Genomic DNA, 24,374 nt, shown 5'->3' with positions numbered 1-24,374 from the left:
TTTATTCCATTAGTATCTATCAGCGTGAACTCTGGTGTTAGGAAAAGGTGATTGTGAGCGTGAGGATCTCGAGGGAAACTATAGATCATCAACACAACATCGTGACAAAGGAGCAGTAACATGCGGCGTTAAGGACACAGCACTGACTGCTTGGCTCAAAACCAGATCCCATATTTTTCTCAGTACTCATTAAGGTATTTTAAATTCTGAACTTGATAGAAGACAGCAGAGAGAAGCACGGAACTGACATGTTCATATTAATTTCAGCATCAACTCCTTATGAACTGTTTCTCCAGTCCACCTGCCTTCAGAGACAAGGCTCACTGTAGATATCGCTACTGCTGGCCCTACACACTAGGACCTCTTTGCAAAATATTAAAAAATCTCAGTAAAAACAAGAGCTAGATGGTGAAACACCAAATATTCTAAAGGTTACAGAATAATAAAACGTCATTAGTTTTCGGTTGATAAAATCCTGCAAAGGCCATTGTATAACACGATATTCCCAAAGGGAAAGTTTACTGTACTTAGAAGAAGAAGCAGGTACGCATGCGAAACCCTTTGCGTAGGTAGATGGTAACATAATCATGAGGAAGGCAGCAAAAATGCAGAAGGTGAAAGCTCTGTTATTCGCTCTTAAACACATCACACACAGAAGGTCCTTGCTGGCGGTCACCCTTATTGTCTGCTTCTTCACTTCGCTCCTCGATTTCATTATCAGCAACAACTGAACCACGTGAGCAAGAACTTTCCAGACTGAGACGCCATCAATTGTTGTGAGAGAGGCAGAATGTCGAAACTTTCTCATAGTTAAAACTGTGAGCCAGAGCCTAACCTGGCAACACAGGGCATAGGGCTGGAGGGGACACACCCAGGACAGGACGCCAGTCCATCACAAGGTACCCCAAACAGGACTTGAACACCAGACCCACCGGAGAGCAGGATGCAGCCAAACCCGCTACATCCCCACACCCCCCTGGTATAAAATAGATCACTGTAATTAGAAAACCTCAGCAGGAACTGGCACTGGGGATATGACATTATCTTGTTGGAACTATAAACACAATAACAAACACACACACACAAACACATTATGTGGTCCAGTCTGTTACATGGAATACACATTATTAAACAGTTCAGCTGCTAATTTGTTGAAGAGGCACTATAATAAATATTTAGTAATAATGTTTATTTATTGTTACAGAAGTATCTTGTGTTTAATTTCTTTTTTTTTTTTGTTTTTAAATGCAATGTTTTCATTATTACATCTTTTTAATGTTAATATTTTTCTCACTTCATGATAGTGATGGTTCTTCTAAAGTGCCACCAGTGCAAAAAGGTGCACGGAATCATCAGGGCTCCACTTGTCATAGGCGACGGATGCGCAAGAGAGAAGCTCAAATGCCCAAATCACAGCAGCCCCATGGTGACACTATGAGGCCAAGGAAAACATTTCAGAGGGTGAAAAACTTACCCCCAACAATGTTTAGCAGCATCTTGCAACTGCTAAAGAAGGGAAATTACACTGGACTTTTCATTTATTACAATGCCTTGCATGCTAGTTATTTTACATTACATTTACATTTATTCATTTAGCAGACGCTTTTGTCCAAAGCGACGTACATCTCGGCAAAAGTACAATTTATGCATTACATTAAGAGAAAGAGACACGGCTGCAGACGTGTGACTCAAGTAAACCTAGTTTGTTACCTACCACTTGCTGCACCGAGGTTCATTGTTCGAGTAGGTGCATAAAACACAGGATAGACAAATCCTGATACCCTCCTACCAATTTTTTTTGTTTAAAATATAAGATACTCAAACAATCACATACAATGCCGGAGTAGCAGCTGAATACACGCTTATCTGGGGATGCTCACGAAGTTACGACACATCAACATTTACACTGTACACGAGCTGGAGAGATCTTGGGCGAAATGGGTCCGGAAAAGGTGAGTTTTCAGACCTTTCTTGAATGTAGACAGAGATAAAGCAGTTCTGAGCGGGAGGGGAAGGTCATTCCACCACAACGGAGCCAGAACCGAGAACTTCTGTGCTTTACCCTTTGTGCGTGGGACCACCAAGCAAGCAGAAGTAGACGAGCAAAGGGGTCTTGCTGGGGTGTAACGGCTGATCAAGACCTGTAAATAGCTGGGAGCATTCTACTGATGCATTTGTAGACAAAAACCAGGGTCTTTAGATACAGATACAGATCAGAATTTTTAAGCCTATTTACCAGATGGACTCTGTACACCCGGAGAGGGGGACCGTTACTGAGCTCTAAAGGTGTGACTGGCTGCTGACTACCAACTAACTACCTGTCATGTCCTTCAAATTCCCAAACGTGTATCTTCCATGAATGATTCAGAATTGTCTCCCTGAAAAGCTTGTCTCACAGCCACCCTAATGACGGTTCGAACCCAACCTTACAGGCAGTTTATGATCCCTCTCCGTCTCATCACCTCACCCAAAATAATCAGTTATTTGCAGTAATTTACAGTTTGTCCAAAACTAATTCAAGCCAGTTTCATAAGTATTCCATTCCTGCCTTTTCCAGCCCCCATGTGCCACATCAGTCCTCACCACAAGTGTTACCACTAATATTGCGCCAAAGAGGGACACTTTTCAGATCGTACGGTCCTTCACAGCCACTCAAACCCAAGTATCAACAGCAGACTGGGGCCTACGCAATGAGCGCCTGAAGCGGCTGCCGGGGCCCCTAACAAATGAGTTGCCCCATTGAGGTCACTCATGAGCGAACTGCTATCTCACAAATTCCTCGAGTGCAAATCGGCAAATACCAGTCATGTCACAAAAAGAATCTATCTGTGAGGAGATCAGACTGAACAAAACCTACTTGAGGTTTTGCACGGCATGAGAGGGTCTAAGCAGAGAGGTAACAATGAGCACCAGCCATGAGGCTGGCAGTCTTACGATGATACAATGAATAATTTTCCCTCCAAAACGGCAAGACAAAAAAGTTCTACTAAACACCGTGCCCACCTCGGCATACACAAAATGCAATAATGCATATAATTTTATTGAGAACATTCTGTTTCTTCATATGTATTTATAACTGAAGTTATATAAGTACTGCTGTTATGATTATTTTTCTTGTTATTGTTTACCCAACCTTTTTTTTTTTACTTCTTTGGAATCATGGAAATACTTCCTTAACTATATAATTTATTCTGCGTTGGTTTATGAACACACACATTTTCTGATCCGCTTGTCCCATACGGGGAACCGGAGCCTACCCGGCAACCCAGGGTACAAGGCCGGAGGGGAAGGGGACACACCCAGGACGGGACACCAGTCCGCCGCAAGGCACCCCAAGCGGGACTTGAACCCCAGACCCACCGGAGAGTAGGACCCGGTCCAACCCACTGCGCCACCGCACCCCTGGGTTTATGAACAAAATTTTGTAATTCACTAAGTTCCCTCTTTTTCATTTAATTATTCAAACAGTGATCTGTATATTACTGTTGTTCATATGTATTTAATCCTTGCATTGTTCCTGTAAGCATGGCAATATTTTTATTGCTACCAGTAGAATTATAACTTAAATCCCCTTTAGAGCCCTGACGAACAGTCTGGACTTGGACTTTCAGAGTCGGAAGCAATTATTGGGTTACTGGAGTCGGAGTCGAAGGTTTTGTGTCCCAACTCCACAGCCCTGCTGAGTACTACACTGTACTGTAGTATACCATGGTGTTTAACTTCAACACCCAAAGCACGCCATCATTTATTGGAATAAGAATTTTATTCACAACAGTTAGTATGACTGGGGAAAGCGTGCGAAAACTTAATACTGATCTCCTTTTCGCATGTATCAGTGCTTATAAAAATAAAGTATTTCATTAGAAAGAGCAGCTACTGCGGAACGGACGTTTTCTTTAATTCTTTTCTAAAGGATCAGAATGGATCTCCAACCCAAGCCTTGGGTGTCTGGCTCCTGTCTTACTCGACAGGAATAAATTTCTCGACTCATCATTTCCGATAATCAAAATCTTTATTCAGTAAATAAATTAATCCTAAAAACCGCCATGCAAACAACAAAATTTAAAAGAAAACACCGACTAAAATCAATAAGACCAACTAATATAATAAAGACCGCATGGCAGAACGGAAACCGTGTTTCTTAGGCGATGTTGCCGTTTTCCCGACTTGACAAGAGCGAAGCGAGCGCTTGTGGGACTTTTATTTTGAAACATCGTCCTGGAACCCAAACAGGAAGTTCCCTGCCTGCAGTTTCCGTGTACCGCTCATGGTTTTCCATTAATGCTATCCTACAAATTTCTTCCAGAACATAGTAATTTTTTTTTTCTACGCTTACAATAAATAGATTTTGAAAAAGTACTCAAATGACTTGGATTATACGCGGGCTAATTAGGCTCAGTTGCCTCGCTGGTAACAACTGTTTTGCTGACGATAGCTACACTACAGGTGACTACACTACAGGCCGAGGTAGCTCCGCTTCTAACTGGAGGACGTGGTTAAGCGTCAGAATCAGTTAGCTTCACAATCGCAGCGTGGGTGAGTTTTCTGCCTAAATGCATTTTGAGGCTTTATGGTACTAGTGTTTTGCTACACGCTGACATAGTACTCGTCTGAAAGCGCTGCTCGCACCGTTGCCGGGGACTTCCGGTTGTGTGACTGGGGGGTTCGCGTTCCGTTCTCTAACTTAACAGTAAACGCTCCCAACTAGTGTGTTCGTGTGTGGCAGCTTATAATATATCAGTTTTTAACTGCTTAATGTTTTGGTTACAGGTTAAACTTGCTCATCTGGGATCGGCGACTGTTTTCTGTGTCTTCCCGCCCCTTTGCTCCTCGTTCCGCGATGGATGACGGCGCGAGAGCCTCGGTGACGCAGCTCGTGCTGCTGGCCACGAGCTCCGCGCTCACGGCCGCGTGCTACTGCGTGTACAGGATGAGGTCACACACCGCGTCCCGCCTCCAGGTAGCGGCCCTAACGCGTTCTTTCGGCTTTCATCGCTCATCGTTAGTTTGAGTGGTCAAAGTGACACCGGATTTAGCCTCACAACGCCGCTACAGTGCACTGAAATGGGCACAGTTACTTGAGTAGTCAAAATTAGTTATTTATCATATGATTTTCTCCAAAGCAACTTCCAAAGAGCTCTGACTGTCAGCCCACACACCATATTCCTTACACTGCTAGATACACTACTTACACTGGGTCACTCGATATGGATGAACCTGAACGGCATGTCTTTGGATTGTGGGAGGAAACCAGAGCACCCGGAGGAAACCCACGCAAATCCGCACAGACCGAGCGGGGATCGAACCCACGTCCTACACCACCCAGGCGCTGAGACAGCAGCGCTACTCGCTGTGTCGCTGTGCCACCGTACCGCCCAACATCACAAGGCAGTTTCCCATTATTACTGTACGATACTGTAGTACCGTCTAGCTGTTCGGCTCCTTTAGATCTTTAGCAGCTGTTAAGTGCCGTAAACCTCCACAGTCCAAAGACAGGTGAGCTGGTGACCCTCGGTGGACCTGCGTGTGTTTTATATCGCTCTGCTACATAAATGGTTACTTGATTGTAGGGATATTACTGCGGTATATCTTTACTCTAGGAAGCGTGCAAAATCCAAATTTGATCATTGTTTAGAAACGCCTTGTTAGCTCAAGTAGGGCTATTAAGTGAAAGTGCTTGTAAAACAGAATTCTCGTAACTTGAGTGGGTGTATCTCTCTCTCTCTCTCTCTTTCGGGGACGACTGCACCGTTCTTTTAATACAACCACCTTAACTCTCCACACTGATCGTATAAGAACATTTAGAATTTGAACTTGAAAAACTACTAGGTTTTTCATTCAGTGTTTTCAATTATGACGTGAATTTGCTTTAGAAGCGACTCATGATTACATATACAAAGACAACGCCAGCTTTTAAAAATGATTACAGCTGAGCTGGACATCAACTTACAATGTCACAATAAATAAAAGCTTAATAATACAGAAATCCCTCAGTTTATTGAAAGGAAAGGTTCTGTAAAAACATCAGATAAAGCTATGAATGAAACTTTTTCTGTAAGACTTTACTCCATTTCATAACAACCTAAGAAGAGCCTCAGTGTTCCCCTGTCCTAGATAGATTACACATGAGACAGGAACATTAATCTGATTTGAAATAATTACAGCATGCTGGTAGAAAGTCAGATTTTATCCATTATTTTTTTTCTTTTTTTTCCAGGAAGCAAAAAAATTGTCCATCGATCAGGATTTGAAGAAGATCCTTTCAGCATCACCGGGAAAGTGTGTTCCATATGCAGTAATTGAAGGTATGGTTTGTTGCACTCTTCCTCTACTCTATCCTCTTATTCAGGTGTATTCTTACTGTAGACATCACCTGATACTTTATCAATGCTGAAACTACAAGGAATAGAGATGAATTGAACAGTAACAGTGTCACTTATTTACTGATTTTGTGATATAATTGGTAAAATTTTTTTTTTTTTTTTTTTTTAAATCAAACACTTTCCAGGCCCCTTTTTGAACTGTTGTCCATTTCACAGGGTAGTGCTTGAAAAAGTGGGTGTCCTGTAATTATCCAGGAATCAACACTTGATGAGTGTGGGCTTCTTGCAATTTAGTATAAGTTCAAGTCCTTGTTCAGTTGATCAAGATTCAATATTTACACTTCTAGAAATGTGTTAAATTCAGTAACACAACACCACGTAAAATATTGCCTTTAATATTATAAAATTGTGCTGTGCCTTAATTCAATGCGGTGCTTGTTTGCTAGTTTATCCAAATACTGTTTAATATTTACCCTTAGGTGTTGTGAGATCTGTGAAAGAAACACTTAACAGTCAGTTTGTGGACAGCTGTCAAGGAGTAATTCAGAGGTTGAACTTGCGAGAACATAAAATGGTATGGAATCGGACAACACATCTCTGGTTTGTATCATTTTATTCAGGATTTTTTTTTTTTTTTTTTTTTTAAATGTTGCTCTCAGCTTCTCCATGTTCCATCAACATTGTTTTCTCTGCAGGAATGACTGTGAGAAAATCATACATCAGCGTACCAATGCGGTTCCCTTCGACTTGGTCAGCCACGACGACAGCGTGGCTTCCAGGGTGAGGGTCATACGACCTCTCGATGCAGCCGAGCTGGAACTGGAGATCACTTATGAGAACTTTCACCCTGTGAACCAGTCGTTCACAGACGCCATCGGCCACTTCATCAGCGGCGAGCGCCCAAAGGGCATCAAGGAGACAGAGGAGATGTTGCGCTTGGGGGAGTGCGTGACAGGGGTGGGAGAGCTGATTCTGGAACACAACCTGATTCGGTTGCAGCCTCCTAAACAAGGCCTGCAGTACTTCCTCAGCCGTTTGGACCATAAATCTTTGCTGACAAAGCAACGGTCTTCGGCCAGGTTGTGGAAGGTTCTCACAGTTATTTTTGGCATTGCCACTTGTGCTGTCCTCTACTTTATCCTAAAGAGGCAGTACGCACACTACAGGGAGAAGCGCAAAAGGAAGAACATCGAGGACGAGTTCAGGGAGTTTCAGAGGAAGAGGCAGCATGAGCTGAACTTGCCAGAGGAGGCCATGTCCCCCAACACCTGCATTATCTGCCTGAGCTGCGAGCGCTCCACTGTCTTCCTGGAGTGCGGCCACGTCTGCTCCTGCGAGAAGTGCTACCACCTGCTACCTGTCCCAAAGAAGTGTCCCATCTGCAGGAGCACCATCGATAGGGTCGTTCCTTTATACAACAGTTAACGGGGTGGTGTCTTGTGATCCCGGTCAGGCTTAAACCACAGAGACATTGCCTTTCCGTTCAGGTGGCACGATCCATGTGGCTGCAGGTTTCCTTGTTCATTTTCTTTGTGACGTGGTTGGATTATGTTTTGGGTTTTAGTCCAGGATGATCCCTTGAATGACTTTTAAGATACATATGAAAATACATGGAAATTAGGTTTTGCTTGGATGTGACTGGGGACTTTGGTGATTTTGGGTTCCTGTTAATTTTCTGTCAAAGAACAAAACAGTATGATGAATAAACAATTACATTTCAGCAGGGAGTGTATCCTGTGATTAAAGTTTGCTCAAAAGGTCCTATTTTCTGGAAAATAGAATTACTTGATTGATTTGATCCCTCTGTTCTGCTTTACACTCAACTAAAGCCATTATAAAGTATAATACAAAGAACTAAACTGTTTCCATTCTTCTCTACACCATAAATACTAAACTAATGGAATTAAATTCATCCTTTAGAAAGTGACTGTACTCTTAACATCTTCATGAACTGTCATGCAGCTTTAACAGTGTGAAAAGTATTTTTGCCTTTGAAAAAGTCTTACCAAATACCCTTTTTTTTTTTAATCTCTTACATTCATGTCAGCTCTTCATGTCCCATTCCTGTACCAGTGGCAACAAATCTGGGAAAAGACCACAAACACCATATTCATAAGCATGTTGTTCATGATAATTCATTAAATAATGGCTTACTGTAGAGGTTGGGGGGGTATAGTGGGTTGGACCGGGTCCTGTTCTCCGGTGGGTCTGGGGTTCGAGTCCTGCTTGGGGTGCCTTGCGACAGACTGGTGCCCTGTCCTGGGTGTGTGTGTGTGTCCCCAGCCTTACGCCCTGTGTTGCCAGGTTAGGCTCTGGCTCCACGACCCCAAATGGGACAAGCGGTTCAGAAAGTGTGTGTGTGTGTGTGTGTGTAGGTAGAAGTTAGGACAACGAGATGAAATATGAAGCAATTTCAAGCAATGGATTTCAGAGAAGTGGGCAATTTTGTTTTCCATCTCTGATCAGTTGTACAACGTCAAATACTCCACTTACAAAAAGCTGAACGTGATGTGGCTGATAAATTAATTCTACATCTTGTATTTTTGTACATTTTAATCATTATTATACATCTCATTCTGTCACTTGAAGACAATACCAGCTTTTACATTCGGTTTCAAATACATGACAGTGAAGAAAAAAAAAAAAAACAATGCAGATATCCTTTAAAAATAGTGTAGAAACAAAACTCAGTCCTCAGTACGAGATCAAAACACTAAATTTAGTGTCCAAAGTCATACAGACTTATTTGAGTAAGGGACAACTGCTAAGTAAACTGGACGTTACTTGGGCAATGAGGAAAACATCAATGGCTCAATACATAAATGACTCGAGTTGCTCGCACCTGATTCCGTGTACTCCACATTGGTGAGGAAAAGCCCATCTGGTGGTGCAGTCATGTTGTGAGGGTAGGCAAGCGAGTCCCTGGCTTCTAATATCTCACGCAGCTGCGAGACGGACAGTTTCCTTCGGCCCACAGCCACCAGAGCCCCGGTCATCCTCCGCACCTTTGAGAAAAGCAACACTCTGCAAAACTCCTAACAGCTGAAGATCCTCCCATGACATTCACACGGTCTCCTCTCCTGTAGGACATGTTGCATCGGAGGGTCGGGACGTTCACTTTGTCACGTGTACACCTAGCAATGTTTCCTCTTACAGGAGACAGAGAACGTTTCACAATGAAATGCGTCGCATCAAATTTATCAATATTTCGAAGGAGATTACACCTAACATCAAATTCACTAGAAATGCAATAGAAATTAAAGCACCCTTTATATGACCAAACATTCCCTACAGAGCCATCAGCGCACAACTGGAGACACCACAGGAGTTCAGCAGAGTGGTGAAACACGTGGGAATGCCGCTAAAAGAGAGTCACTTCAACAGCAAGGACTGGCACTTACGCCCTGCTGAGCATTCAAAAACCTGTAATGTTCGCAAGGCGCTTTGCCACTGCTACCTTTGTTAACCGACTTTTACCGACGGCCCCACAGCAATAATGCGAGTTATAACCCCATGGCATTACAGCGTAGCCATGAGGAGGCCCACACACGCCACCAAGTTCCCTGTAACAGGGAAGAATCTTTTTCACCATTGAAGATTTTCCTGCAGCCTAATTTTTGTATCACATTAAACTAAACATTCATCTGAAAGTATTTCTTCATATCTTACCTGCTTGTACAAGAATGACCTACTTTTGAAAGTGAATTCCCAGTACTGCAGATCTCTATAAGAGAAATGTTGGAATGACATTAACTTTTGCACCAATGTAAAATGTGAACTTAAAATCCTGTACGACAATTCAGAGGCGTTGCGCGCCAAAAAGCTTTCACCCCAGTCCTAATGCAACATGCCAACCAGAACAATAAAATGGTCATCAGTTTGCCTCTACACCATGCAATTCCTAAAAGAAATAAAAAAGTACAAGCTTGCCTTGTGTTAGGGCTGTCTGGTACAAATAAACACACAATTAGCAACGGTTATGCCTTACTTCACTTATGGGTGTTGAGCTCCAGCAGTGGGCCGTTAAGGACATCTCTGAGACTGGACGGTGACACACCGGTAACGGCGGCACCTCACAGCTCCTGAACTGCACTATCAGGCATAGGTTTCAATTTGGTTGAGGGTATGTGATGATGTGTGTAATGATGTGTGTGTTCTACCCACATTCACAACCCAGTGAGTGACGTGCGGAGCAAGGCAGCGGTAACTCACTTCTCTACTCTCCCTTAACATAAAACCACACCATGAGTCACCATGAGTCCAGCTTGATTTGATGATACCCACCCTTTCCTGACACTTTACTGACATGCTTTATTGTTGGATATTGTCCATCTTGTCCTCAAAAATAAGGACGTCTTTGGAAGTCAATCAATACTACTCAGTAAAGTATATTTAAAGAGTACAGTCTTGTAATTTCTAACTGTAAACAGCAACCCTTGTTCATTTTTAGCATACACACTGCGCATTAATATAACCTTTGCAAAAGGACTTAATCGGTTGCAAAAGACGACATTTAACTGCAAAAAGACATGCTGGTGAGGGAGGTCAGCAATGTGCAGTATGTACGGCGTGAAAAGGCGTACCTGTGGAAGTGCTCCTGGGAGAAGGAACCTTGCCTCAGCCCAACGTGTGCACACAACAGCGTCTTTACTGGGTTTTTGAAGGGCGTCTCGGAGTTGAGCGCACGGAAGGAGCTGAAGTCATGCGTGCCAAGCAGCAGAGTGCTGGCCTCCTCCATGGCCCTTACGTCAAGACCACTAGGGAGCAAGAGAAAACACCCAGAGACTGACCAAACACTTGCTTCAAGGAGCAGGTTCTTTCCTAATGATGTCCTAAGGCAACTGGCTTTTAACACTTAATTAAAAATACAGGATCAATAGCAAAATGTACTTCCTTGCAGGTGTTCATTTGGTCAAGATATCCAACCTGTTTTTTTACGTCTTTTTGCAAGTATATCTATACAATAGAAGCCTGGGCTATTCAGCTATTATGTTGGAGGGCCCTGTCAAGGTGGGTTCCGTTCCAGCAGGGCACTTGATGTAATATAAGGGTTTAACTGGCCCATTTTAAAGCCTTTGTCAGGTTTTAGTGCTGGAAGGAGGGTTGGAACCCATGCTCAGCTAAGTACTCCCAGACTGCAAGTAGAACAGCTCTCATATACTTTATACACTTGACACACATTTTGTATACTTTGCACACTTCTATCACACCATGTAACACTGAAAGTGCTCAAATGTATAACCACACGTAACAAAAGCTTTTTCAGCAGATGGAGAAACATAGTAAATGTGAGGTAGATGAGCAACATGGCAGGAAGATGAGCAAGACTCACGTTTCTTGCAAAGGCCAGCAGAAATTCTTCTCAGGCAGGGGAAGCTCGCTATGATGGCCAACTCCCGTAGCCAGGCGATACACGTAAGTCCTCGATATGGCATGGAACCGTGCGTGGAATGTATCTGGCACACGTAGTGCCCTGATAACACTAGTAAAATGAAAGAAACGCATGAATAAACATGCTCATAATGGTCAGGCAGAAAAATCAGCGACATGTAGAGATATACCTGACACTGTGCGGGATCTCCTTTCATTCAAAATGTATTGACATACTCTTATTTTCTACTCATCATCCAAGATTTGATAGCTCATTTTCTTGCAATGTACAGCTCAAAATAATGTATGTAGTGCTTATGAAGGCATGTCTGCCAAAGGTGGTGGCATTGAAGGTATTTATTCAGGACCTTAAATTCCAGAATATTTCAGGACTTGGGTACATCTTCATTTTCAGATTTCCCATAGCATATTACATTTCTAAATATGCTAAACGTACTGTATTAATACACTTAAAGGCATTCGTGTGGGTTAGTTCAAGCAGAGGTCATTTTGTTCTGACAGTGACAAGAACCCGCCCATTATCAATAACTACTTGTTCAAATCAGGGTCGCTTTGATCCGGAGCCTCTTCTGGATATATAGGGCATGGGGCGGAGAACACTCCGGATGGAATGCCAGGAGCTCAGGCAATGAGCCAAAGCTAATTGAAACCGATTAATTATGTGATTTCCAGTAAAGACTAATCAGTGGCTGCTCGTAGTACTCAATCACAATTTATTATTCACATGAACCAATTTGGAAATACTGGAAAGGACAGATTTGAAATTCCTACGTGGCTGTACTAGATATGTGCATGTTGTAGGCTTTCCAGTCTTTCCGGAAAGGTGCTGGATAACATGCTCAAGTGACCCCCCTGGTAGCAGACTGCTTCTACCTGAAAAAGACTGAGGCCACATACCGTATAGATTCTGTCTGGAGATGAAAATTAAGTGCTTTCGTCAGGATCTGCTCTGAGAACGGGGGTTTGTCGGCCTTGCGCTCGATGTCCACGTGTGCCGAGTTACAGAGAGCATGAACACCAGTGTCGGTGCGACTGGAGATGGATAAGGACACCTCATTAACGGGCCTCAGTTTCCTTACAGCGTTCTGCTGACCGAAGGAGAAACAACCATAGTATTTACAGTTTGAATGGGATTCATGCACATTTTACACAAATTTCTTAAAAAAAAAAAAAAAAAAGTCGTCATGATCACGTTACTTGCTGAAAACGTTTAAAAAGCTGACAGCGGTTGGGTTTATCACGCTATTTGACAACATTCTGAGTTTGACACATTTAACAAGCCACTAAAGTTACAGGAAAATGCAAATACTTGTTTATTGTAGGCTGGTGTTTTATCTCAGATATCCAAAAAAAAATGTGACAATTCTGCATGAGTAAATACCTGCATCTAGGAAGTGGTTTGCAACCCTTCATATTAACAGTTTGACAAGTCAGATTTTTTTTTTTTAATTTATTATTATTGTGTGTAGCGTTAAGGCGACAGCCCATACTTTTTGGTCCATGTACTTTTAACATTAAATATTTTAAGATTTAATTGCAAATAAAACAAATCATCAAATTTCAACATTTCTATCTCAGCTTCACTTGAATTATCTTCATAACCGTTTTTATTTGTTTGAACCTGGCAAATCATTATGATTTATGTGATATCATCATATAAAAACTTATGCAAACATGTAAAATGCAGCTGTTTTTGTCTATTTTTCTAACTTTTAACTTTGAGTTAAAATGTGTACCTCTGTGGGCCAGGTCACGTAGCAGCGGGACAACAGTGTGTTCAGTGGCACTATGTACAGGTGGTCCCCGATTTACGACGGGGTTATGTTCCGCAAAACCTATCGTAAGTCGAAAATGTATATAATGTACACCTCTGTGTGACAGAATGGGAAATACAGATCACTGTCGCTGCCCAGCATCACGAGAGAGTGTCGCCCTGCACATCGCTTGGGGGGGAAATCAAAATTCAAAGAACGGATTCTACGGAATCTGTATTGCCAGCTCACCATCGTAAAGTCGAAGAGAAAAAAAAAAAAAATCACGAAGTCGAACCATCGTAAATCGGGGACCATCTGTATACACCAATCAGCCACAACATTAAAACCACTAAGTGAATAACATTGATTCTTTCGTTACAGTGGCACCTTTCAAGGGGTAGGATATTGTATATTAGGCAGCAAGTGAACAGTCAGTTCTTAAATTTCATATGGTGGAAGCAGGAAAAATGAACAAGCATAAGGATTTGAGCTACTTTGACAAGGGCCAAATTCTGATGACTAGACAACTGGATCAGAGCATCTCCAAAACGGCAGGCCTGGTGTGGTGTTCCCAGTATGCAGTGATTAGTACCTACCAAAAGTGGTCCAAGGAAGGACAACCGGTGAACTGGCCACAGGGTCATGGGTGCCCAAGGCTCGTGGGGAGCAAAGGCTAGCCCGCCTGGTCTGATCCCACAGAAGAGCTACTGTAGCACAAATTGCTGAGAACTTTAATGCTGACCATGACAGAAAGGTGTCAGAACACACAGAACAGTTTTGGCTTTAATGTTTTTGCCACCCTTATATTGTGTAGGTCCCCCTCAAGCTGCCAAAACAGCTCTGATGTGTCGAGGCACGGACTCCACAAGACCTCTGAAGGTGTCCTGTGGTATCTGGCACCAAGACGTTAGCAGCAGATCCTTTAAGTCCTGTAAATTGCGAGGTGGGGCCTCCGTGGATCGGACTTGTTTTTCCAGCACATCCCACAGATGCTCGATCGGATTGAGATCTGGGAAATTCGGAGGCCAAGGCAACACCTTGAACTCTTTGTCATGTTTCTCAAACCATTCCTGAACAACTGGCCACTGCCATCAGGGAATACCGTCGCCATGAAGGGGTGTACGTGGTGTGCACAAATCTTTAGGTAGGTGGTACGTGTCAAAGTAACATCCGCATGAATGGTAGGACCCAAGGTTTCCCAGCAGAACACTGGGCAGAGCATCACACTGCCTCTGCCAACTTGTCTTCTTCCCATAGTGCATCCTGCTGCCATCCCTTCCCCAGGTAAATAATGCATACACACCTGGCCGTACACATGATCTAAAAGAAAACGTGATTCGTCAGATCAGGCCACCTTCTTCCATCGCTCCATGGTCCAGTTCCGATGTTCACGTGCCCATTGCAGCGGACAGGGGTCAGTATGGGCACTCTGACCGGTCTGCAGCTACGCAGCCCCATTCGCAGCACGCTGCGATGCACTGCGTGTTCTGACACCTTTCTGTCATGGCCAGCATTAAGGTTGTCAGCAGTTCTTCCTACAGTATCTCTTCGGTGGGATCAAACCAGACGGGCTAGCCTTCGCTCCCCATGAGCCTTGGGCACCCATGACCCTGTCGCCGGTTCACCGGTTGTCTTTCCTTGGACCACTTTTGGTAGGTACTGACCGCTGCATATTGAGAACACCCCATAAGACCCGCCGTTTTGGAGATGCTCTGACCCAGTTGTCTGGCCGTCACAATTTGGCCCTTGTCAAAGTTGCTCAGATCCTTAGGCTTGTTCATTTTTCATGCTTCCAACCATCGAATTCAAGAAGTGACTGTTCACTTACTGCCTAATATATCCCACCCATTGAAAAGTGCCATTGTAACAAGAAAATGAATGTTATTTACTGCATCTTTTAGTGGTTTTAAACAATATTATAATACTGTGTGTGGAATCCCCTAAATGTGACACACAGATATGTTACAGAGCTTCTGATTATGTAACGTGGAGAGTAGTGTAATAATAGTGTGAAGATACAGGCCGACTCGCCTCCAGGTGATTCTGAACCCCAGTCCCAGGCTGCTGCGCTGGACTCTTCATCACCCCACTGCAAAAACGAAAAGCAGAAAGAATATTCAGTTACTGCAGCAACTCCTGATGATTTCCACTACCTCACAACGGACGCATTTCAATTAGTAATGAGCACCACTTTTAAGACGGCGAACCCACCAATAGTTGGTGCCCAAGTACTGAAAGAGGAGGAGGTAACGGACCCTCGGGCTCCTCATTCTGGCGCCACACACTGACTGCACATCCGTCTTCCGGGCATCCGCTTTATCATCTACGGCCGAGACCGAAAGGACCTCACGAGGGCAAACAGCTGTCTTCGAACCGCCTGTTTAAAATGAGAACAATACAGTACATACTCACTGTACTCGGAATTAGCACACGCAGTAGAATAGTACTAATTGACATAGTTTTTTTTTTAATTGACACATACGTACGTATGTCATAATAACGCATTAAGGTTTGGAACAAAAAAGTCGAAAGCGGTCTTCCGGTTGTAGAATGGGGCCTTCCATCAATCGAGGATGGCGCGCGATTTGTGATGACGACACAGAGGCGTCAAAACAAACATTCCGTTGGTCTGTTAACTGTTTCTTAATATTTTTTTTTAACAACCAAACTACCGAAATTTCAAACAGAATTTATTTGGTGTTGTAATTAACATTTTATGCGTTCTGGGGAATGTGCGATTACTTCTAATTAATAAAATATTTTAAAATTAAACGTTTGTTGTATAACCCTCTCTCTCTTACGAAAAATCTGTCACCAAAATTTCTATATTTGCATTATCTCAAAAGCATCATTTATTTAAAACCCGATGGCGCAGGGGGCTGGCCGGATCCTGCTCGCTGGCGGGTCTGGGGTTCGAGTCCCGCTTGGGGTACCTTGTGACGGGTTGACGTCCCGTCCTGGGTGAGTCCCCTCCCCTCCAGTCTAGATTAATGCCCCGTGTTGCCGGGTTAGGCTCCGGTTCGCCGCGACCCCACGCAGGACAAGCGGTTTCAGACTGCTGTCTCACAGTGCCTGGGTGGTGCAACAGGACATGGGTTTGATCCCTGCTCAGTCTGCGTAGAGTTTGCATGTTCTCCCTGTGTCTGTGTGGGTTTCCTCTGGGTGCTCTGGTTTCCTCCCACAGTCCAAAGACATACCGTTCAGGTTCCCCCATAGTGTGTGAGTGACAGAGAGAGTGTACATAGAGTTCATTGGAAGTCACTTTGGGAAAAAAAGTTTCTGCTAAATACATTTTAAAAAAATGTACACGTAAGTCGGGGACGACCAGTGTGGATAAACAGACCGGCGTCCTGCGATCACGAGTGCACATTAAGTGTCCAGTGGGGCCCCCTAGCGTAAGAACCGAGTACTGCACGTAGTCCGCCTGCACTCGGGAGGACGAACCAGCAGGTGGCGCTCTACGCTCTAGTGTGTCCGCCGGAGCGGAGGAGCACGAAGAAGAAAAGCTCTGCCATGTTGAAATGCTGAAGGAAAGAGGCGGAAACGTCGATGTGTTATTAACGCGTCCCGTTTACATTCGCTGCGGTCGAGACTGAAAGGAAGAAAGAAGGAAGGGAAGGAAGGAAAGGAAGAAAGGAAGAAAGGAAGAAAGGAGTTGGTCGCCGCTGCCCCGAGAGGAGCGCAGAAGAGTAGAAGGTACCTGTCGCGTCTGCTGTTGCTCGAATCGCTGCTGCTGGTGACGTGTGTGTGAGGGAGAGAGCGAGCGAGAGAGAGAGAAAAAAAAAACAACCCAAATGTCTAGAGGTGTGTCTTTTGGTTAGCTCACTTCTGGCTTCTTCCTCCAACACACACTGAACTAAGTGGAGCCCCACACCCAGTCGCGTGCCGTGCCTCCTCACTGTTGTTTACCGTCTCTCCTGTCCACGTGCGCAAGCGCCTTTCACCCGTTTACGTGTCCAGTACAGTAGAGGCAATTACGTATTACGAGTTACGATCGTCCGAGTTACGTACAACCCGTACTTACGAACGCCCCCTTACTGACCGGAAGTTGTTGTTTTTTTTTTTTTTTTGGTTACCTTTAAGTAACATTTAAATGAAAACGTCATAATTAAGCCTAATTATATTAAAAATTGAAGTTGCTTTACAGTTCGTAATAAAAAAACGGGCGCTACTTTGTGAAGCGCATCAAAACATCGATTGCGTGTCTACAGCGGTTTGTCGGCTTGTGGGCAAGGTCACAAGGTGCGTGAGCCCGAGGTAGGACAGACTTCCTTCCCCGTTGTTAACGGTGTCTCGTGTTACTGTATTTGGCTTTAATTTTTTTTTTGTTCTTTACCCTCCTCACCATGGCACCAAACTGTAAATGTGCAGCAAGTGGTAGGTAACAAACTAGGTTTGCTTGAGAGTCACACGTCTGCAGCCATGTCTCTTTCTCTTAATGTAATGCATAAATTGTACTTTTGCCGAGATGTACGTCGCTTTGGACAAAACAAAAGCGTCTGCTAAATGAATAAATCAATGTAAATGTGATGCAAGTGATGGTGATGCATCAAAGAAAAAGAAAACGATCACGATTGAAACTAAGAGTAAGTAATAAAGTGAAAGGTGAAACGCCAATGAACAATGGAAAAGCGAACATTAAAGTTTCTTTAATGTTTTGCAGGTTCACACACACACACACACACACACACACACTTGTCTCTCTCGGCTATAAAAGACACTTCTTCCCAGTTGCGGAATCTCCCTCCAGACAACAGTAGAGTACAGTATGGAGGGTGAGGCCCGCAGGTTGTCGGCAGAGGTGGACATACTTGGCACTAACCTCCGGGAGACCCCCGCCTCCTCCCCCCCATCTCTCTGCACTTCATCACTGCTGTGGACATGAGATGGAGACACGGGGACCCCTGCTGAGCTCCTTCCTCCTCGAACCTGAACGCTTCTCTGTATTTATAACTCCTTCCTTTGATGTCTCGTGCTGCTTGAGGCAGTTTGTACAGTGTTGCTGACACTTTACCGCGGTAGACATCCCACACGTGTGGCGGTTTTGCATTTTGATAGAAGCGCCGAAGCCGAGCGGTAACGCGCGCGTTCTGTACCGAGAGGACGGTAGGTGGCGTAGCGGCTAAGGACGTCATCCGGCAGTGAGACAATCCCAGCCTTAAGCTGCACTCTTGCTGTAGTACCCTGAATTACTCTGGTAACAAAGACCAAGCTGTGGAAATGGGTGAATCACTTTAAGCAGCTTCGAATATTGAAAACTGCCTTTTCGGAAAAGCCTCAGCAGAATGAATAAAAGGGAAAATGAAACAATGAAAGTTGGAGCTTGTATTGGAGTGAGTTAACTTGTTGCTCTTCTACAAGCGTAACTCAGGAAGTATGTGCAGTGCTGCTTTTATGGATATATCGTGGACATTTTTCACCTACCTTTGCGTTTTATTTTCGCAAGAGCGTTCACTTTTGGGCCTGTTGACCTTGAAATAACAATTAATGGCGATACCAGGTCCGTTGGAAATGTAAAACGCGAGAAAATCTCAGTTTTTTAATGGACTGGTGTTTATTGGACAAATACACGGTCTCGTTTCAGATGAGCAGCAAGAGTAACAAGAGGGCGCCGACCACAGCAACGCAGCGGCTGAAACAGGACTACCTGAGAATAAAAAAAGACCCGGTGCCTTATATCTGCGCGGAGCCTCTTGCTTCGAACATTTTGGAATGGTGAGTCTCCTCCGTGCGCGTTTCCCTGCGGTGGCGTGGATCCGCAGCACCGTTCTCGGCTCCGAGCGCCTGTCCGTCCGTCCGTCCGCCCCTCTTACGTTGTTTCCTCGTCTCCGGCACCGCGGTTAAGTCTGTGAAATGTGAATTTTCCGATTCCTTCGCTTTTTAATTCCCATCGACTAACTTACCTTCTCGGCTCCTCCTCCAGTGGTTTGTGATTCCTGGAACGATGTGAAGAAGGAACTTTACGCATGTCTTGTCGCTGATGACTAGTGTGGAAAAATTGACCCATCTCTTTGCAGATACCGTGTCATCAGCTAAATTGGATTATAAAGTTATTTGCTTTTCATAATCTGCAAAGAAAAGCGCACGTTGCGGTTAAAATAGTTGGTGATCGTGAAATGTGGCTTTTTATGATTGAAACGACTTTTCTTGTTTCTCCAACTCGTCGAAGGCACTACGTCGTACGAGGGCCTGAGAAAACGCCTTATGAAGGTGAGCTTCTTTGTGATTAATTTCGTTTTAGTTCACAGCTTAATTAAAAGTCTTGTTTTTTTTATTCAGGTAGCCATAAACCAAAAAAAAATCCATATTCTCTTCCGGGTGCTTCTCTGTTAGTAAGTTTAAATTTACGCCATCGTGTAAGGAAAGTATGATTAAATTCACTTGGAACATTTTCGCTGTCTGCCAAATTGCTTCAAATAGCTTTTAACTTTTTTTTGTGAGTTGGTTGTTTTTTTTTGTACATAATTCATATAAAGGTGGATTACTTTGGAGTTAATAGATTAATAGAAATGGTAGAGATGTGCTCTAATTATGTCCTCTCTTCAGGTGGTTATTTTCATGGGAAACTCATGTTTCCTCGAGAATTTCCTTTCAAGCCTCCTAGTATTTACATGATCACTCCAAATGGAAGATTTAAATGCAACACAAGGTAAGAACGCAGGCGGTATGAGTATCGCACAATAACCAAGCGTTCCTCTGGTTTGTTTCCACGTTTCTCACGGTGTCAGAATGGGAAGAGTACAAAATGTAGAATTCCACTTCTTTTAATATGAGAAGATAACAAAAATCTTGATTTGTCTAAAAGATTTGCTTCGTTAAGATAAAACTTGGTAATGGATCAGCTAACAGCTGGTAGTGGTTACAGTTACTACACCTTTGGAGCTGAATTCGCAGGTTCGAATCCCACCTCCAGCTGTAGTAGCCTTGAGCAAGGTACTTACCCTGAGTTGCTCCAGTAACATTACCCAGCTGTGTAAATGGGTAAATAACTGTAAACGGCATAACGTTGTCAGTCGCTTCGGAGAGAAGCGTCAGGTAAATGTAAACGGTTTTGTTTTTGCAGTGGCCAACTTCAACTGGTTTCTAAGTTTCAAAAGTAGACATTTCAACGAGATGTTTGAGAGCAGCTGTGTGAGTGGTCATCACTTCAGCGCTGACTTTCCCTTTTCTTCTCAGATTGTGTCTGTCCATCACCGACTTCCACCCAGACACATGGAACCCCGCGTGGTCGGTCTCCACCATCCTGACGGGTCTTCTCAGCTTCATGGTAGAGAAAGGTCCCACGCTGGGCAGCATTGAAACTTCAGACTTCACCGTAAGTGCGGCATCTTCAGGATGACGCCCTCGCCGACAGTTTTTTTTCCCCCACAAAAGTTCAACTCATCAGTAAAAATTCCACGCTTGTGACGGACTTTGCTGAGCTGAGAACTGAAAGTCCTTTTGCTAGTAACGCGACCTGAGCCGCTGAGGACCGCACGCTCGCTAGAGGGGGTGCGTCCAGCCGGCCACGGTTGCCCTAATTGTTTAGCATGGGCAGAATTTCCATTCTTTTCCAACATCGCGGTTCTGTTCCATACTTATTTTAACCGAGCTGCGTATCGTTGTTTTATTACGGACGCTGCCTTTTCAACGTTTGGGTCGACAGTACAATTTTTGTTGGGCGCTCTGGTGGCACCTGTTGGGAAGAGTGCTTACAAAAATTAAAGAATCTTTTTAGTAACCTCAAAGTCGATGTGTTGCTGCCTCCCAATGTAAGGTTTCTCGCTTTAAGAATATAAGTGGTAGTTTTTTCCTTCACAGAAGAGGCAACTGGCATCTCAGAGCTGGACTTTCAACCTTAAGGATAAGGTTTTCTGTGACCTGTTTCCAGATGTTGTAGATGTAAGTATGACTCTTTACCGTGCTCTTTTGAAGTATAATTTTTTAAAAGCATCAGCCTGTGGTAAAATATTCTTTCTGTTATGGTTTATTTATTTTTTTGTACCCAGTGTCACTTAGATGTTTATATGTGAGAACGGGCAGTTCGGATTAAGGGCTTCCCTAAAGGGTGCACGACCATAGCCGCGGTATTTGAATTCCTACGATTGCGGTGCTTTCTCTGAAGATCGCAGACTAAAAGGGTCAGCATGATTCCCGATTTACAGTACAACGTCCAGATCGGTGTCCTGAGACACGAATAGCTAATCGGAGGGTAATTCTTGTATCCTAAAATGCTCTCCAATCGTATTAGTACTGAGGCGTCAGCGAAGCTGGAGAAAAGGAGCTTGTCGTTCGCAACCCGTTACAGTCGTTAATGCATAAAACAACACAGATATCGGTGAGCGCAGCTAATCTCTGCTTGTACGGACCTTCCGTAACTCGCCTCGTTCTTCTGTATGTTCCGACCATTTTCAGGAGATCCGACAGAAGCAGAAGTTGCGGGAGGACCTAAACCCCAGATCGCACGCCCTGCCGCTGCCAGATGTGGTTCCAGATGGAGAGACGTACAATGCTCAGAATGGTTTCCCCGTCTTCAACGGTCACCCTCCCCTGCCGGATGGTGCTGGTCACCCCCCTGGCCTACAGCAGGCAAATCGCAACCAAGGACTCCTAGGAGGAGCTCTTGCAAACTTGTTTGTTATAGTAGGATTTGCAGCTTTTGCATATACAGTCAAGTACGTGCTGCGGAGCATAGCCCAAGAATGAGCAGAGCTGAGCAGCCAAGGACTCGCGCAAAACCTTAGCCACAAAGGGGATTAAGAGGAACCATTTGTCCAAGTATGGACAGATACGAAACAAGCGAACAGCTGGGACATCACGAGAAAGGTGCTGAAAGGTGGATGAAACCTGTGACTCACTAAGTGCTGCAAAATGCAAAGGAACCCGTTTTTTGGCTCGTGGGTTTTAGTTCGGCTTCCAGGAAGCGAGAAGACAGCAGCTGCTTTCTTCCATCGGCCAATAAGAGGCGTCTAGCAAAACTTTCTTTATCGTGTCAGAATCCCCACGCTGTTTATTTCACCTTCTTGTGTGTCAAACCAACTTTTTATTTATCACATCTCTAGCATCAGTTGTATGTTGTCTGAAATTATTCTGTACAAGAAGAAAAATGGACTGAGATTCACACATCTGTTTATTTCTGATGTGTATACAATTTGCCATTTGTTGTTTTGATATTGCTCTTGTAAAAAAAAAAAAAAGTATCAGAAAATCGCTTTGCTCCGAGCAAAACCGTAACAGTACTTGTGTAAAACCGTAGCCTAAACATCACATACTGCTAATCAGATGGAAATAAATACATTTTTCTGCGAGTAAACAACGATCAGATGGAGTCACTGATGTGTAGGTATAAGGAAAATTTCAATCTGTGCAATATCCTTCAGTAGTCTTAAATAAATTGTTTATTTTGCATCTTTGCGTTTGTTCATGTGAGAGGATGAAGGGCAGTGATTGTCAGCTGGGGATTCCTTCTGACGGTGGTGGTTTAGCCGGTGCCTGGTGACGTTCCTTTATCTCGGACATGGCAACACGCATATCCGTGATGCATCCATATCCGGATCAGTTGCTGCAACTGCCCTCGCCTGTACTTCGATTTGATTAAGAATTTGAGAAGGTTTGTCAGCATGTTTACATTTAAATCAGAACATGTTTTATAGTCCAAAGGAATAAATTGCTTATGAGGGGGGTGACAATTTTCTCAGAATTCCTTATTTTTTGATGTAATGAGGCACTTCATTGTCTAAATCGTTTACATAAATATTCTTTTATGCACAATGATTTACAGCATTTCTAAAATCAATCTTTACAAATTACTTTGAAACATTCAGTTATACTTGTATTTAGTGCAACTGTGATTTAATTCTACTATTAGTGACACAGTGAATGAAAAATTCTCAACTTGTAATTCAAAACAAACCTCTAGATGGAAAACTTCAAGACCTACTAATAACTTTTTAAAGGTCTTTGTACTGTTCTCATTAATCCAGTCAAGGTGGTACATCCAGTGAACTTTTAAGTAACTGTGTACATAAAATAAAGACATCTTCAAAAAGACATAACTCAAAAACGGTTTTCTGTGTAAGGTAAATCAGAGCTCTTACAGGGTACATTCAGCTTGTCCTTTTAAGTCTTTTGATACATAACACGGTCTAGTTTGCAAACTAAGTGCCACCTTGCATGTAATTTTTTGAGATCAAGTGGTACAACAGATTGCAAGATACTAAAAATCATGAACCTCTTTTCAAAGTATTTTTTTATGTGTGTACAGCCTTTTCCATGTGAGGAAAATTCTTCTAGAATGTATGAGACATTTCAGCATAAACACCTGTAGCCCTCCCAATTCCAACATATGCTTTGATCCTTTTACAAACTAATTCTAATCCCACGTTTGCCATAAAATCAATTGTAAATTACCTCCTCGCACCATTCACAACTATGCTTGATCGGTCGAACGATGGTGCACCATCTCAATATTTTATTAATTGCAGAGCAGTTGTTGGACGACTCGGCGGAGTTTCCTTGCTTTCCTGTTGCTAAGATATTGTCATGGAAACCTCATACAGTATTGATGGTTCCTCTAACCTCTATAGTTAGATGTGCCACAGACAAGGGTAATTGCCCACTGCTTCGTAACACACACCTTTCTTGGAGGTGTGGTCCACAATCTTCCCAGGGTAGAGCGCATTTACTATCCAGAAACCTCCCATCACTACGAAGAACACTGAAAAGAAATCAGTACTGTCTGTCGTATCCCCGTTTTAAACGATTCCTTGAAACATTGACCGCAAAGCGGAAGTACTCGGCGGAATCAAAGAATCGGTACCATACCTGTTGTCAGTACGAAACCCCAAGCCAACAGGTAGGACACGTAGAAGAGCTCTGGGGTAGTCTTTGCCTAGAAAGAGAGACATTCATAAACACCAGGGCGTGG

General features: G+C 43.6%; 3 protein-coding genes across 4 annotated transcripts; 2 read left to right on the top strand and 1 right to left on the bottom strand.

Annotated features, from left to right (window-relative positions):
• Positions 1-4,221: 4,221 nt before the first annotated feature.
• mul1 (mitochondrial E3 ubiquitin protein ligase 1) lies at positions 4,222-7,758 on the top strand. Its single transcript, XM_018751335.2, has 5 exons — positions 4,222-4,536; positions 4,771-4,960; positions 6,218-6,305; positions 6,803-6,923; positions 7,019-7,758. The coding sequence occupies exons 2-5, from the start codon at positions 4,841-4,843 to the stop codon at positions 7,746-7,748; spliced, it is 1,059 nt and encodes a 352-aa protein (XP_018606851.2). The 5' UTR covers positions 4,222-4,536; positions 4,771-4,840; the 3' UTR covers positions 7,749-7,758.
• A 159-nt stretch (positions 7,759-7,917) lies between these two features.
• pusl1 (pseudouridine synthase like 1) lies at positions 7,918-17,414 on the bottom strand. Of its 2 annotated transcripts, none has more exons than XM_018751337.2 (10): positions 17,169-17,414; positions 15,680-15,845; positions 15,500-15,557; positions 12,612-12,799; positions 11,656-11,805; positions 10,907-11,080; positions 9,993-10,047; positions 9,166-9,328; positions 8,360-8,407; positions 7,918-7,998 (listed from the first exon to the last, which is right to left on the bottom strand). In XM_018751337.2, exons 2-9 carry the CDS (start codon positions 15,736-15,738, stop codon positions 8,367-8,369), a joined length of 888 nt encoding a protein of 295 aa, XP_018606853.2. In that variant the 5' UTR covers positions 15,739-15,845; positions 17,169-17,414; the 3' UTR covers positions 7,918-7,998; positions 8,360-8,366. The 2 variants fall into 2 exon arrangements, with proteins under 2 accessions (XP_018606853.2, XP_018606854.2); XM_018751338.2 differs by having other exon boundaries at positions 7,925-7,998; positions 8,330-8,407.
• On the top strand, positions 16,958-24,087 carry LOC108933920 (ubiquitin-conjugating enzyme E2 J2-like). Its single transcript, XM_018751339.2, has 7 exons — positions 16,958-17,164; positions 19,053-19,183; positions 19,638-19,678; positions 20,015-20,117; positions 20,645-20,783; positions 21,269-21,349; positions 21,863-24,087. Exons 2-7 carry the CDS (start codon positions 19,053-19,055, stop codon positions 22,151-22,153), a joined length of 786 nt encoding a protein of 261 aa, XP_018606855.2. The 5' UTR covers positions 16,958-17,164; the 3' UTR covers positions 22,154-24,087.
• The last annotated feature ends 287 nt before the right edge of the window (positions 24,088-24,374 follow it).

This window comes from Scleropages formosus, chromosome 2, assembly GCF_900964775.1.
Source record: "Scleropages formosus chromosome 2, fSclFor1.1, whole genome shotgun sequence".
NCBI lineage: Eukaryota > Metazoa > Chordata > Actinopteri > Osteoglossiformes > Osteoglossidae > Scleropages > Scleropages formosus.
The sequence above is the reverse complement of the archived record's forward strand: the minus strand, read 5'-3'. Positions and strand labels throughout refer to the sequence as shown.

Excerpts from the sequence above, each read along its gene's own strand:
- mul1 (XM_018751335.2), top strand. The coding sequence starts at position 4,841 with ATGGATGACGGCGCGAGAGCCTCGGTGACGCAGCTCGTGCTGCTGGCC. Across the intron at positions 4,961-6,217 it reads ACACCGCGTCCCGCCTCCAG|GAAGCAAAAAAATTGTCCAT; the intron begins GTAGCGGCCCTA and ends TTTTTTTTCCAG. Across the intron at positions 6,306-6,802 it reads TCCATATGCAGTAATTGAAG|GTGTTGTGAGATCTGTGAAA; the intron begins GTATGGTTTGTT and ends ATTTACCCTTAG.
- pusl1 (XM_018751337.2), bottom strand. The coding sequence starts at position 15,738 with ATGAGGAGCCCGAGGGTCCGTTACCTCCTCCTCTTTCAGTACTTGGGC. Across the intron at positions 11,806-12,611 it reads CTCCAGACAGAATCTATACG|TGTTATCAGGGCACTACGTG; the intron begins GTATGTGGCCTC and ends TCATTTTACTAG. Across the intron at positions 10,048-10,906 it reads TCCCAGGAGCACTTCCACAG|AGATCTGCAGTACTGGGAAT; the intron begins GTACGCCTTTTC and ends TTTCTCTTATAG.
- LOC108933920 (XM_018751339.2), top strand. The coding sequence starts at position 19,053 with ATGAGCAGCAAGAGTAACAAGAGGGCGCCGACCACAGCAACGCAGCGG. Across the intron at positions 19,679-20,014 it reads TGAGAAAACGCCTTATGAAG|GTGGTTATTTTCATGGGAAA; the intron begins GTGAGCTTCTTT and ends TCCTCTCTTCAG. Across the intron at positions 20,784-21,268 it reads TTGAAACTTCAGACTTCACC|AAGAGGCAACTGGCATCTCA; the intron begins GTAAGTGCGGCA and ends TTTCCTTCACAG.